This window comes from Oryctolagus cuniculus, chromosome 13, assembly GCF_964237555.1.
Source record: "Oryctolagus cuniculus chromosome 13, mOryCun1.1, whole genome shotgun sequence".
In the NCBI taxonomy this organism is placed as follows: Eukaryota; Metazoa; Chordata; class Mammalia; order Lagomorpha; family Leporidae; genus Oryctolagus; species Oryctolagus cuniculus.
In genome coordinates, this window is record NC_091444.1 from 17,354,299 (window position 1) to 17,365,956 (window position 11,658).

The following is an 11,658-nucleotide window of genomic DNA, read 5'->3' on the forward strand; positions in this document are numbered from 1 at the left end:
CCCGCGCGCTGTTCTCGGTGACTCACAAGCCCTGTCCGCCGTCCACTGCCTGCTGTCCGCGCCTCCCCCCGGCCCCTGAGACAGCGCAGGAGGCAGGTGGGAGGGGCCAGGACAGGTGGAAGCTCCTACAAGCTCGACAGGCACCGAGGCCTTGTGTCCCTGTGTCCCTGAGGGCTCTGCCTGTCTCCGTCAGGTTCTGTGGTCACCCAGACTCCCCGGGGGACCAGGGTCTCCCTCTGCAAGGGAGGTGACAGCAGTGCCACGTGGCATATGCGGTGCAAGATGACTTTATTTGCAGCGTGGTGTGGGCGGGGGGCAGGCGGGAGTGGGGGTCTCCAGACAGGAGTCGGCTTTGGGTGCCCAGGAGGGTGCGGCGGCTGGGGCGCGCAGGCGGGGACACGAGCGGGCGGGCGGGCGGGCGGGCGGTCTCCGACTTCCAACGTCGGCCTCTACTTCCAGCGTCCGGTGACTTTGGCCTTCCCGCGGGTCTTGGAGCTGCAGGGGGAGCCGGGACCCCGTCCCATGGGGGCCACAGGGCGAGGAGGGGGGCGGCTATGAGGAGCTGCCTGGAGCTGCAGCCTCAGGCCAGGGTGAGACCCCGCAGGGCGCTGGGGGAGAGGGAGGGGCCTGAGACACTCACACTTTCTGGTTGTCATTGATCCTGTTTCTAAGGACGTTGATCTGCGGACAGAGAGGAGGCGGGGTCTGAGAACAGTGGGGGTGGGGTGAGGCAGGGGAGGAGGACTGGGGGGCACTGAGCCCTCTTGGAGGTGAGACCCCCAGGGCCCGTGACAGCAGAGTGGGACCCAGCCAAGCCAGGAGGCCCCGGGCTCACCTCGTATTTCTGCTGCTTGAACTTCTCCTGCAGGTCGAACTTCTCCGCCTCCAGGTTATAGATGCTCTGCCACAGCTCCTTGGCCTTCTCCCTGCCCAGCCCCCGTGGGAAGGGGTGAGGGGCCGGCCCTCCGTCCCTCCCCAGGCCAGCAGAGGGTGCCCCCAGCCCACCCGACAGGCCCGGCCAGCCTGGGGTCCGGATGGCAGTGTCCTGTGCCCAGGAACAGACCCCGGGGGCTTCCCCAGCCAGGGACCTGAGAGAAGGGAGGGGAAGGGGAGAAGCCCCCAGCCCTGCAGAGTGTCCAGTTCAGGCGCCCCCCCCACACCCACCGCCAGTGGGCAGCTGAGGGAGCTGGAGCTCAGAGGGCTGGGATGTCCGCTCAGCTCTCCCTGCCTGTCTCCAAAGCCCTGGCTGGGATGGTCAGGCGCGCTGGTGCCAGACCCCAGGTCCACCAAACTCACCTTGGGAAAATGTGTGAGGTCGTGGCGCCCTCTGGTGGTTCAAAGTGGGACTGCCCTTTGCCCGCTCCCCGCCTGGCCCAACCCACCCCAAGCATATCCTGGTGGTGCCCTGGGCCCCCACCTCAGCTGATCTTCATTCAGGTGGTCAATGGCCAGCACCTTCCTCCTCTCGGCTAGAATCTTCTTCTTTTTCTCCCGCTCAGTCTGCCTCTTCCCACTTTTGCGCTCTGTCTGAGCAGGACAGCAAGCAAGGAGAATCCTCTAGAATGTTCCTGACCCTGCCCCTGGCCCTCCCTAACCCCTCTGGGGAGGGGGCAAGGCCTGGCAAGGACCAGGAGCTGACCATCTTGCTCCCACATCTCCCCACCCTATCGCCTGCCCGGGTTCCCGGGGAAACTGAGGCAGAGGTCAGGAGGGTCTCTTCAGCACCACCCTCCAGCAGGCTGCTGTCCCCTCCCAGGGAGCGCCCCAAAACTATGGGGAGGAAGAGGGTTTGAGGACTGGTACCCACCTGGGCCTGCTAAACCAGGAAAGCAGGAGAGAAAGAGCCAGAGAGAGAGAGCAACAGGGAACAGAGACGGTGGGGACGGGGTGGGGGAGGGGACAGAGGCAGAAACACAAGGGAGAAGATTCAGAGCCCGCCTGGCTCCCCTCCCCTCGCAGCCCGGGGCGGGCCTGGTGAGGCCACCACAGGGCAGAGGCAGCATGGCTGGGCTGGGGACCTTAGGGGTCTAAGACAACGGCCCTCCACTGCAGGAGGAAAGCGCTGTCGCCCTGAGGACTGGGGCCAGCGGGAGCTGACAGGGATGGCAGGACTGGGAGTGGGATCCCAGGAGCGGCCACTGTTCGTCTGTGTAGCCCACAGGCGCCTTGCAGGTGAGCAGGGGGCCGGGCGGGACACCGAGTCGCTGGGCGGGGGCGGGGGCGGGGGCGGCCCCACGGCCGCAGGTGACAGCAGAGCTGGGCATCCAATCAGAGCTCTGATGCTGGGCTGTACCGGCCACCCTGGGGGCTCCTGGGCGCCGCCAGCATCAGGGTCTGCCCAGAGCTCCCTACCCCAGCAGAGCTAAGTCCACGGCCATGCCGAGAGCCCACTCGGGGGCTGGCCCGAGCAGGCCTCCACCTCCCACCGCTTCCTGCCGGGACCCAACCTGAACTCCGGCAGCCCCCGGCCGGCCCCCACCTTCTGGATGTAGCCCCCGAAGTGCATCATGTTGGACAGCGCCTTCTTCTTGCGCGCCTCGTCCTCCGCCTTCCTCCTGCTCTCCTCCTCCTCGCGCCGGGCGCGCTCTTCCTGATGGGCAGGGGAGCGGGGAGAGGGCAAGTCGGGGGCAGGCCGGGGACCCCCACTTCTGGGCTGAAAGGGGTGGTCTCACGGATGGGTCCACTTTTCCCCCTGCTGGCCCCGGAGCTCTCTGTGGGTGCCCCCAGCCCAGGCCCGGCCCTCCGGAGATTGTGAGCTCCAGCAAGGGAATGGACGGGCTCCTGACTCCCCCAGCAAGGCCCCTGCAGCCCTCCCTGGAGCTGTGTGGCTTTGGCAGGGCGGCCACGAGCCCTCAGGAAAAGGGCTGGGGGTTCACAGGCGGCTGTGCTGGGCCATGGGCGACATGGCCTGGTCTTCAAAGGCCAAGCTGGTGAGGTCCGGGAGGGGTCCGAAGACAGGACAAAACCGTGCGTCCAGGAGCAGGGGCCACGGGGCACTCACAGCCAGGCGGTTCTGCCGCTCCTTCTCGCGCTCCGCCCGGATGCGCAGCTGCTCGGCCCGCTCCGCACGCCGCTTCTCCTACAAGGCAGACAGGCGGAGGCTGCCCAGCGCGCCCCGCAGAGGGAGCCCAGAACCCACGGTGGGGGGGAGGGGTCCTATCACAGCCCGGGCCTGGCTTCGGCTCTGCGGGGCCCCCAGATGGATCGGACGCAGCTCCTGCAATCGGGGAGCATCCAGTCCAGGGCCGGAGAAGGCGGGGTCCCAGAGCTGCTCAAACCTTCCGGGATCCTGCAGGACAGACCCCAGCCAGCAGGGTGAGGGGCTCCTGGCGGCGGTGGGCTCTACCCACAGGGCGTGGCCCCCCCCAGCAGGGTGAGGGGCTCCTGGGGGTGCTGTGGGGCGGCGGTGGGCTCTATCCACAGGGTGGGCCCCGGGGAGCCTCTGGCGGGCGACTTGAGACCTACGATCCTGTCCTTGAGAGAAACCAGCTCCTCCTCCTCCTTCTTCCGGTTCTCGAAGTGCGCCTCGATCAGCGTCTGCAGCTCGTTCAGGTCCTTCTCCATGCGCTTGCGGTGGATGTCCTGCAGGGGGCGCCCCGGGGCTCAGGAGCCTCAACACCCAGACCTCCGCCGGCCAGCCAGCCTGCGCCCAACGCCAGCCCCATACACCACGAGGTCTCTCTTGTCTTCTCTCTCTCTCCCACCCACCAGGGGCCCTAGGGACCCCCGCCACCTCCCAGCCCAGCCTGCGCCCCACGCAATCCCCAGGCACCATGAGATCGCTCACTCCCTCTCTCTCTTGCTCTCGCCCTCTCACCAGGGGCCCTAGGGACCCCCGCCGTCCCCCCAGCCCAGGCCTGCTCTGCCCACGCCGCTGCTCACGTCGAAGTCCACTCTCTCGCCATCGGGGATCTTGGGCGGCACCAAGTTGGGCATGAAGGGCCTGTGGGAGGAGAGAAGGGGCGAGTCGGGGAGCCGGCCCTGGCACACGACCTCGAACTTGCCGCGTGACGTCAACTCTGCTGCGTGACGTCGACCCCGCCGCGTGCGCCGGCCCCAACACCTACGCCTAAAGGAGCTCTGGCGTCCACCCCGCACCCGGGTGTTGTACCTGGTGCGCCGGGAGGAAGGTGGCAGTGGGATTCTCGCTTAAGGAGAGGGAGCGGGGAGAGGCGAGGAAGCAGGAAGCTGTGATGGGAAGGCGGGCCTGTGGGACGCCAGCTCCCCGCCTTGCACCCGGCAGGACCGCCCCGGGACCCGGACCAGCGCAGTCTCAGCTGGTGGGTGACCCCAGGCCCAGGCGGGCGCGCGCACGCCCGGGTGGAGCTGACGTGAGGTTTGCAGCGCAGGTGCTGGGACCGCCTGGCCAGAGCAGGTTCCCGCCACCCACTGAGAGGGGCAGGAGTGGAGGTTCCATCGGCATGGGGAATACCCCCCCAAGCCCACCCCACCAGGGGGGTCGACCTCTGCCCTCGGCAGCTCTGTGGCCACCACCGCCACTTCCCTTTTGTCCCAGGGCCACCCCAGCCTCAGAGGGTGGTGATCTGGCCACCCTGTGCCTGCTCGGGGCGGACGCTGGTCCACCTGCTTCCTCAACAAACGCGCCAGGGTGGAATTCAGCCCTCACCCCGTGTGCAGTGTGCAACCTGTACAACTGTACATGGCAGTGTGGGTAGTGTGTGCTGCCACACCCCTAGCCCGTGCCACCTGCGCCCATCACCCTCCTGCACTGGCCCGGCCCCTCCCAGGGCTTCACCACAGGTCCATGCCACTCACCTGGGCTTGGGTTTGGACTCCTCCACGGGGCCATCTGCAGAGGAGAGCACACAGCCGCGGGGTCAGGAGGCCCCAGCCCCCCCCCCCACCATGAGCTGGCACCTGTGGGCCCCTGTGAGGCCAGGCTGACTCCCACAGCAGTCCCCAGGGGAGGGGGGTCTCAGGGGGCAGCCGCGTCCCCCGGCCACACTCTCAGCATGGACCTCAGCATGCTACTTCAAGGTCTGCTCTTGTCCGCCATGGCCTCTGGGGCTTCGCAGCCAGGAGGGTCGGTGGCCAGGTCCCCGAGGTGGTCCCACAGTCCCCTCCCAGGTCTCTTGGTTGCCCCCTGGACTTCCTGGTGCTGGGAGCTAGGTGCCCTAGCTGCTGTCTGGCCCTGGAGGTGAGGCTGAGACGATGTTCCCGGAAGGGCTGGGGCACAGGATGACGGCAGCAATGCCGCCCCCACCCCACCCTGGGACCCTCCACGCCCCGGGGTTTCTCCCCCACAGACCCCACACCTCCCAGTGGTTTGAGCTCTAGGAGCCTCATGGAGGGCGTGACTTCCGGGTCCCAGGGGCTGGTCACTGGTCCCATTGTCACTGGCCACCACTAAGACAGCTCCCGGGATGAGAAGGGGTGAAGGCCCAGAGCACCACACCTTGCAAGGACCCCCAGTCCCATCCTCTCCTTCGCTGGCCCCTCCGCCTCCCCAGGGCTGCTGGGGGGGCCCACACTCACCTTCATCCTCTTTATCCTCCTCTTCTTGTCCATCTTCTAAAGGAAACATGAGAAATCAACAAAGGGCCTTGTTCTAAGTGCTAATCCTCCACCCACCCCAGAGTCAGGGCCTAACCAAGGGAGAGCTGCTGGTTTATGGGGCCAGGGGTCTGCACTCACATGCATGCCCCTGGGCCCAAGACTGCCTGAGCACTCAACCAGCATTCACTGATTGGCCAACTGATGGTTGTATCCCACCCAGCCAGGAGGGGCAGGTGCACAGGTGGAGGGCTGGAGGCAGGTGGATTTCTTTCTGCCGCAGGAATGGCTCTGGGGGGTGTTCAGCACCCCGCGAGCCCCCAGCCCCCAGCCCAGGGCCTTACCCTCGGCCTGGGTCTCCTCGGTCTCAGCCTCAGCTTCAGCTCCGCCCCCAGCCTCCTCCTCTTCCCCTGCCTCCTGCTCTGTAGAGGGGAACGAGACACAGTGAACACCCAGGCAGAGGCCGGGACAGAGAGTGGCCGGCCCTGCCCAGCACACTGGAGGGATGGCGTGGATGAACCTGGAGGCAACTGGCGTGAGTGACGAGAGGCTGCCTCGAGTGCTTGGTTTAAGCCAGAAGCCAGCAAACCGCAGCCCAGGGGCCACGTCCAGCCTGTAGACCATTGCTTCCGATAAAGTTTTATTGGCACAGCCATGTGCATCCACAGACTCGCGGCCTGTGGCCTGCTTCCTGCTCCGGCTGCAGGGTTGGGGATCCTGGGTGCCCTCAAGGTGTAAAATGCCACCCGCTCGTCTGCAGCCCACACCGTCAGGGCAGACGGGTGTGACCAGGACTGTGATAAGCACTGTAGCCATGAACCTGCCTCTCCTGCGGTCTGGGACTCCCCACTGGGCCTTTCTGAACACAGAGCCCGGGAGGGCCAGAAAGCTGGGTGGGGGTGTGATGGGTGCGGTGGGTGCTGTGGGCAGCAGCAGGGAAGGGGTGGGCCCAACGAGACTCAAGCCAGGGACTGGGGGGCCCGGGGGCCCTGTCTGCCTGACCTAGCGCCTCTTTCCCCAGGGGCTTCCCTGGGGCTATGACGCCCCCAGCCCCAACTTTCCAGCCCACAAGACAGGCTCCACCTGAGAGAAAGTGCTGGGGAAGCCCCCGTCCTGAGCCCCCCGCCCCCCATCTGAAGGAACCAGCAGAGCGAGACTGAGGATGGAGGAGCTGCCTGGCAGTCAGAGGGGCTGCCCTCGGCAGCAGGCTGCGGGACCCTCTGTTCCCACCCACATGCTGGGCAGGATGCGGACCCCACCCTGCTGAGACGCCTGGAGCAGACAGACGGACAGACAGGTGAGGCGGACAGGGTAACCCCTGGCCCGTGCTCTGCCCGTAGGAAGTGCTTGGCAAGGGTCCTCGGTGACCGAGACTGACACAGTGGAGAAGATTCTTCCAGAAGGCATGAGAGTAGATGCCTGGCCCGCAGTGGCAACCGCCATCAGCTGCGCTGCCCCTCCCAGGCGGCCCCCGCATCCTGACTCCTCCCTGTCAGACCCGTGCTCTCTGGAACGAGCCTCGCCTGTCCCCCTTGCCCGAGTGCTGTCCCTGGGTGCCAGGAGCAGGTCCAGTGCCACCCCAGGGGCCATCTGCAGGCTGACACCGTGTTCCCTCTGACCTGGCCATTTCCAGCCCCCAGATCACTTGGTCCCCAGGCTCCTGCCACCGGCCACCTGCCTGGGTGCTGCCTGGCTCCTACGGAGGGCCCACACACAGCCCAGCACTGTGCAGTGGGTGGGTAGGTGGGGCATCTCAGCCCTGATATGGGCCCCTCAGTGGCCACACAGGGAGACAGCCAGCTGGCGTTTCCCAGCCCATAACCCTAAAGGAGAGATGTGATGACCAGCTCAGAACTGTGGCCCTGACTGGCCCCCTCTAAGGCGGGGGCCAGGCGCTGGCACCGGGGACAGCAGGTGCAGGAAGCAGAGCCGGGGGGAAAGGTACAGTACCATCTTCGTCCTCTCTCCAGTCCTCCTCTTCTGAGGGTCAGGGGGCAGCGGCAGCCAAGGGAGAAGCGAGACAGGTTAGTTCGGAGCAGAGGCGAGGCAGCGGTGGCGGGCGGCTGGCTGGTGCCTCTCGCACTGTGGCCCGGGTCCCCGCTCCCGGGCCAGCGCTCTGCAGCATCGGCTCCCCTGAGCTTCGGGCACCTCCACAGTCCGAGGGAACACCCCCACCCACCTCCCGGCCCGTGACCACTGAGGGGAGCTGGCCTGGCGTGCCCACCAAGGACTGCCACCAGGGGAGCCATCACGAATGGTAACCAGCAGCTGGGCTCTGGCTCTGGACCACGGAGCCTTGGAGAGGCTGTGCCCAGGAAGGAAGCTGCCCCGTGCAAGGCAAGCCCAGCGCCATGACCACGGGGCACAGCTGAGGACTCAGCCCTCGCTCCGGCCCAGGAAGGGGCGACAGCAGGTGGAAGAACTCTCCGGAAGCAGAGGCACTGGGAACGCCGCCGTGTAGGCGACAGGGCTTCCTTCCAGAGCTTGCTCCCCGGCGTCATCTACACCAGGGTCCCCGGCTGCGTGGGGGCAAGTGTCGGCCAGTCACGGCAAGCAAGCGGGGCTGCGTGAGGCGAGGCAAATCCTACTGCGTGCGGCAGGCAGCCGGGTCCCCATCCGGGGGGCTGGGTCTCAGCACCCCCCCAACTCAAAGCCTGTTGCCATAAAGTGGCAAATCCTCCCAAGCAAACAGAGACCCCTGTGTCAGGAGCGTGGCCGGATTTGAAGGCTACACCTGTGATTCAGAGGCTGCCACGGATCATGGATGAAATGCGCTGCTCCTTGCAAACCAAAAGGCAACCCCGGTGGCCTCTGACTGCGCTCCCGTGAGCTCTTGTCTTCTCTGGGACAGCCCCCATCCTGCAGGAGGCTCCTGCGCTGTTCCCTTCGAGGCCTGGGGATGTGGCAGGAGCCAGCCCTGGAGCCCCGGGCCCTGCCAGGACCCTCGGGGGATTCGGTTCTCCCAACGGCCACACAGCAGGAGCAGAAGTGCTATTTCTAAGACTTTGCTGGACCACTAAGAAGTAGGGTGCAACCTTGGGGGCTGGGTGGGCTCTTGGGGGAGGCCTCCGGGGGATTGCCACGCGTCAAGTTCTCGAGAAGCAGCAGCGGCAAAGATGGGCTTCCAGCGAGCGAGGGGACCAAGGCTGAGAGCCAGGGGCTCGCAGAGTGGAGAGGAGGGACCCTGCCAGGCGGCAGTCGGGACACACGCTCCAGCCAGTGTGAAACACCGTGGACAGCTGAGCGCCTGCGCTGTGAGCTCATTTGATAAGGGGGGCTGGGCTTGTGTGCTTTAAACAGCGCCGCCCTGTTGGCCCAGGAAGCCTGGGCTGTCAGTTCTCCGCTGGACGCCCGTGTGGGCACATGCGTCACTGCAGTGAGAAAGCTGGAGGCCGGGGGGAGGAGGGGCTGCCAGGAACCTGTCCTGCTCCCAAGGAGCTTACCAGCTGCAGCTTCCTCTGCTGGGAGCACAAGGCCAGGAGTCAGGAGAGAAGAGGGGTGAGGGTCAGTCTCGAACCCCACTGTCTTCCAGCCAAAGGGACACCCAGCTGTGCTTACCTTCCTGCTCCCTGTGTGCAGAGAAGATGCTGTCAGCAACAGCCACGCACGCACACACGCCGCGCCGTCCCGAGACCACCCCGGGGTCCCTCTCCCTCCCTCCCTCTTTGCTGGTGGAGCCCACACCCTCTGCCTGCCCTGCATCTTCTCACCTCGCCTCTGAGCGCTCCCCAGGGGTGCACCTGTTTAGAAGCCCCTCCTCCCAAACTCTTCTCTGCAAATCCTGCAGGCAGTGCAGCCCCTGCTAGCTGAGTCCCCCCACCCTGATGGGCTCTGTGGTCTCGCGAGAGGCCCCCAGCCCTTCTGGCTCGGTTTCAGGGAACCGGCTTCCCAGCTTCTCTGCTGGTGGCCGGCGCCCTCGCCAGATCGGTCCCCCTGCCCCCTGCACTGAGCCCCGCCCCAGACTGTTGGGGGACTGGCTTTGATCACCACAGGGCCTGAAAACAGTCACAGCTACTTCTGCCCTGTAGGCCTTGGAGCAGGTGCTAAGTGGGGGAGGGGACAAGCCCTGGCCAGCAGAGGAAACCCCTCCCCCATACTCACTCCTCGTACTGCTCCACCACTTCTTCCAAGTCAGACATGGCTGCTGCTCTCCCTCCAGAAAGAGAAGACGGTCAGTACGGGCGGGAAGGGCAGCCAGCCTCCCGCAGGAGAGCCCTGCCCCCAGGTGTGCACACACACACACACACACTCGTGCACAAGGAAAGCCGGGAAGTCTGCGAGGCTGGACCCACGTCCACGTGGTGACTGATGCTGCCCTGAGCCTTGCAGATGGTAGCGCCGGAGCGGGGGTCCTGGGCAGCAGGACATAGGACCCCTCCGTCTTGTTTCTTTTTTCTTTTTTTTTTTTTTGACAGGCAGAGTGGACAGTGAGAGAGAGAGAGAGAGAGAGAGACAGAGAGAAAGGTCTTCCTTTTGCCATTGGTTCACCCTCCAATGGCCGCCGTGGCCGGCGCACCGTGCTGATCCGATGGCAGGAGCCAGGTGCTGCTCCTTGTCTCCCATGGGGTGCAGGGCCCAAGCACCTGGGCCATCCTCCACTGCACTCCCAGGCCATAGCAGAGAGCTGGCCTGGAAGAGAGGCAACCGGGACAGAATCCGGCGCCCCGACCGGGACTAGAACCCGGTGTGCCGGCGCCGCAAGGCGGAGGATTAGCCTAGTGAGCCGCGGCGCCGGCCCCGTCTTGTTTCTTACAGCTATGAGTATCCCAACAAAACTTTCAGCCAAAACTGGGTTTCCTGGGGCGCTAGTTTGCTCCCTGCACTAGGAACAATCCGGATTCAAACTCTCTTCCCTCTGCTTGCCGGGGGCGATTGGCCAGGGCTTTCTGTCAGTTCTCCGTCTGGACTGTGGAGATAAAGTGTACCTATCCTGGCTCCCAGCAGCCTTTGCGAGGATCGGGTTGACATTAGTGGAAGAGGAAGGCATTAGGCAATGTCAGGTGCTTCTGTGCCCATGCAGTTACAGGGTGGGGCCGCAGGGACTAAGTGGGCGCTGGAGTGGGAGACTCGTCTGGCTTTGAACACTGGCCTGTGTGACCTTCGAAAGGTCACTTCCCTCCCTGCACCTGGGCTCTCTTAGCTCTGAAATTGCTCCTGTTCTGGGGCAGATGTGAGACTTGAAGCCGGGGTAGTGTGCCTGCCCCCCACGGGCGTCCAGCGGAGAACTGACCGCCCAGGCTTCCTGGGCCAAGAAACGTGAACGGCGCCCCCTGCCGCTGTGCACTGTGTGGCCCTGTCGGCTTCAAGGGCGAGAAGGAAAGGGTGATGCGAGGGTGAGGGGACAGTGGGGCAGCCGGGGGGTGAGAATGCCAGATGGGACCACCCTCTGCGGCTCCTCCCACGCCCTCTGTCTCCTGCCAGCATTGAAGCCACCGACTTCTCACCCGGGGTGCAGGGTGAGGACAGTGGGACAGAGAGAGCCCTGCTCACTCCTCCAGTTCTCCTTACACATCCCACCATGGTGGCTGAGACCAGCCCCAGGCACCCATTTGTGCACAGCCACTGAGAGCCACTGCTCTGGTGTCCGCCACTAGGCAGCCCCTTTGGAGCCAAGGGGTTAAAGCGCTCCCTGGTGCCTCTCTGGGTAGAGACCTCAGTCTTGGGTGCTCTCCTGAATCTGCTGGATTAGAGACAAGAAAGGCTGCCGCTGAGCAGGTGGCTCCCTGGCTCCCTCTGCTGGAGAAGGATGGGGACAGGGAGGGCAGAGCCCACTTCACAAGGTGCTTTCGGGTCAGGGGAGAAGAGACGTCCAGGGTGAAAGGCATAATGGGGTTGCTGGGAAGCTCAAATGGGGGTCAGGCGAGAGCTGCTGAAGAGAACAGACCCCAGGCCCCAGAATGGGGGCGGGGAGGAGTCTCCCGTGGACAAGCGTGGCCCGGACCCCAGGCAACCTGAGAACTTGGGGCACTGCTGCGTTAGCCCCGAGGAGGAGAACCGTGCGTGCAGGCCCTGACACGCTCGCTTCCTCGCTGCCCTCCATGCTGCTGGGGTGGGGCGGGGGCTGGGGAGGAAACAGCAGCTTGGACCCCTGGGGCGCCGTCCAGTTCCCAAAATAGCCTGCCGACCACGGTGGGTGCAGGAGCT

At 65.4% G+C, this 11,658-nt stretch overlaps 1 protein-coding gene across 4 annotated transcripts; it reads right to left on the reverse strand.

Moving 5' to 3' along the window:
* Window positions 1-271: 271 nt before the first annotated feature.
* Window positions 272-9,663, reverse strand: TNNT2 (troponin T2, cardiac type). 4 transcript variants are annotated; one of them, XM_051820480.2, is made up of 15 exons: window positions 9,616-9,663; window positions 9,073-9,083; window positions 8,958-8,975; window positions 7,465-7,494; window positions 5,859-5,936; window positions 5,497-5,532; window positions 4,777-4,810; window positions 3,883-3,943; window positions 3,466-3,582; window positions 3,002-3,079; window positions 2,480-2,590; window positions 1,418-1,527; window positions 836-926; window positions 641-681; window positions 272-495 (listed from the first exon to the last, which is right to left on the reverse strand). In XM_051820480.2, exons 1-15 carry the CDS (start codon window positions 9,651-9,653, stop codon window positions 450-452), a joined length of 900 nt encoding a protein of 299 aa, XP_051676440.2. In that variant the 5' UTR covers window positions 9,654-9,663; the 3' UTR covers window positions 272-449. The 4 variants fall into 4 exon arrangements, with proteins under 4 accessions (XP_051676440.2, XP_069911034.1, XP_051676436.2 ...); XM_070054933.1 differs by lacking the exons at window positions 7,465-7,494; window positions 9,073-9,083; window positions 9,616-9,663 and having other exon boundaries at window positions 5,497-5,529; window positions 8,958-8,971; XM_051820476.2 differs by lacking the exons at window positions 7,465-7,494; window positions 8,958-8,975; window positions 9,073-9,083; window positions 9,616-9,663 and adding an exon at window positions 6,035-6,715 and having other exon boundaries at window positions 5,497-5,529.
* Between the last annotated feature and the right edge of the window lie 1,995 nt (window positions 9,664-11,658).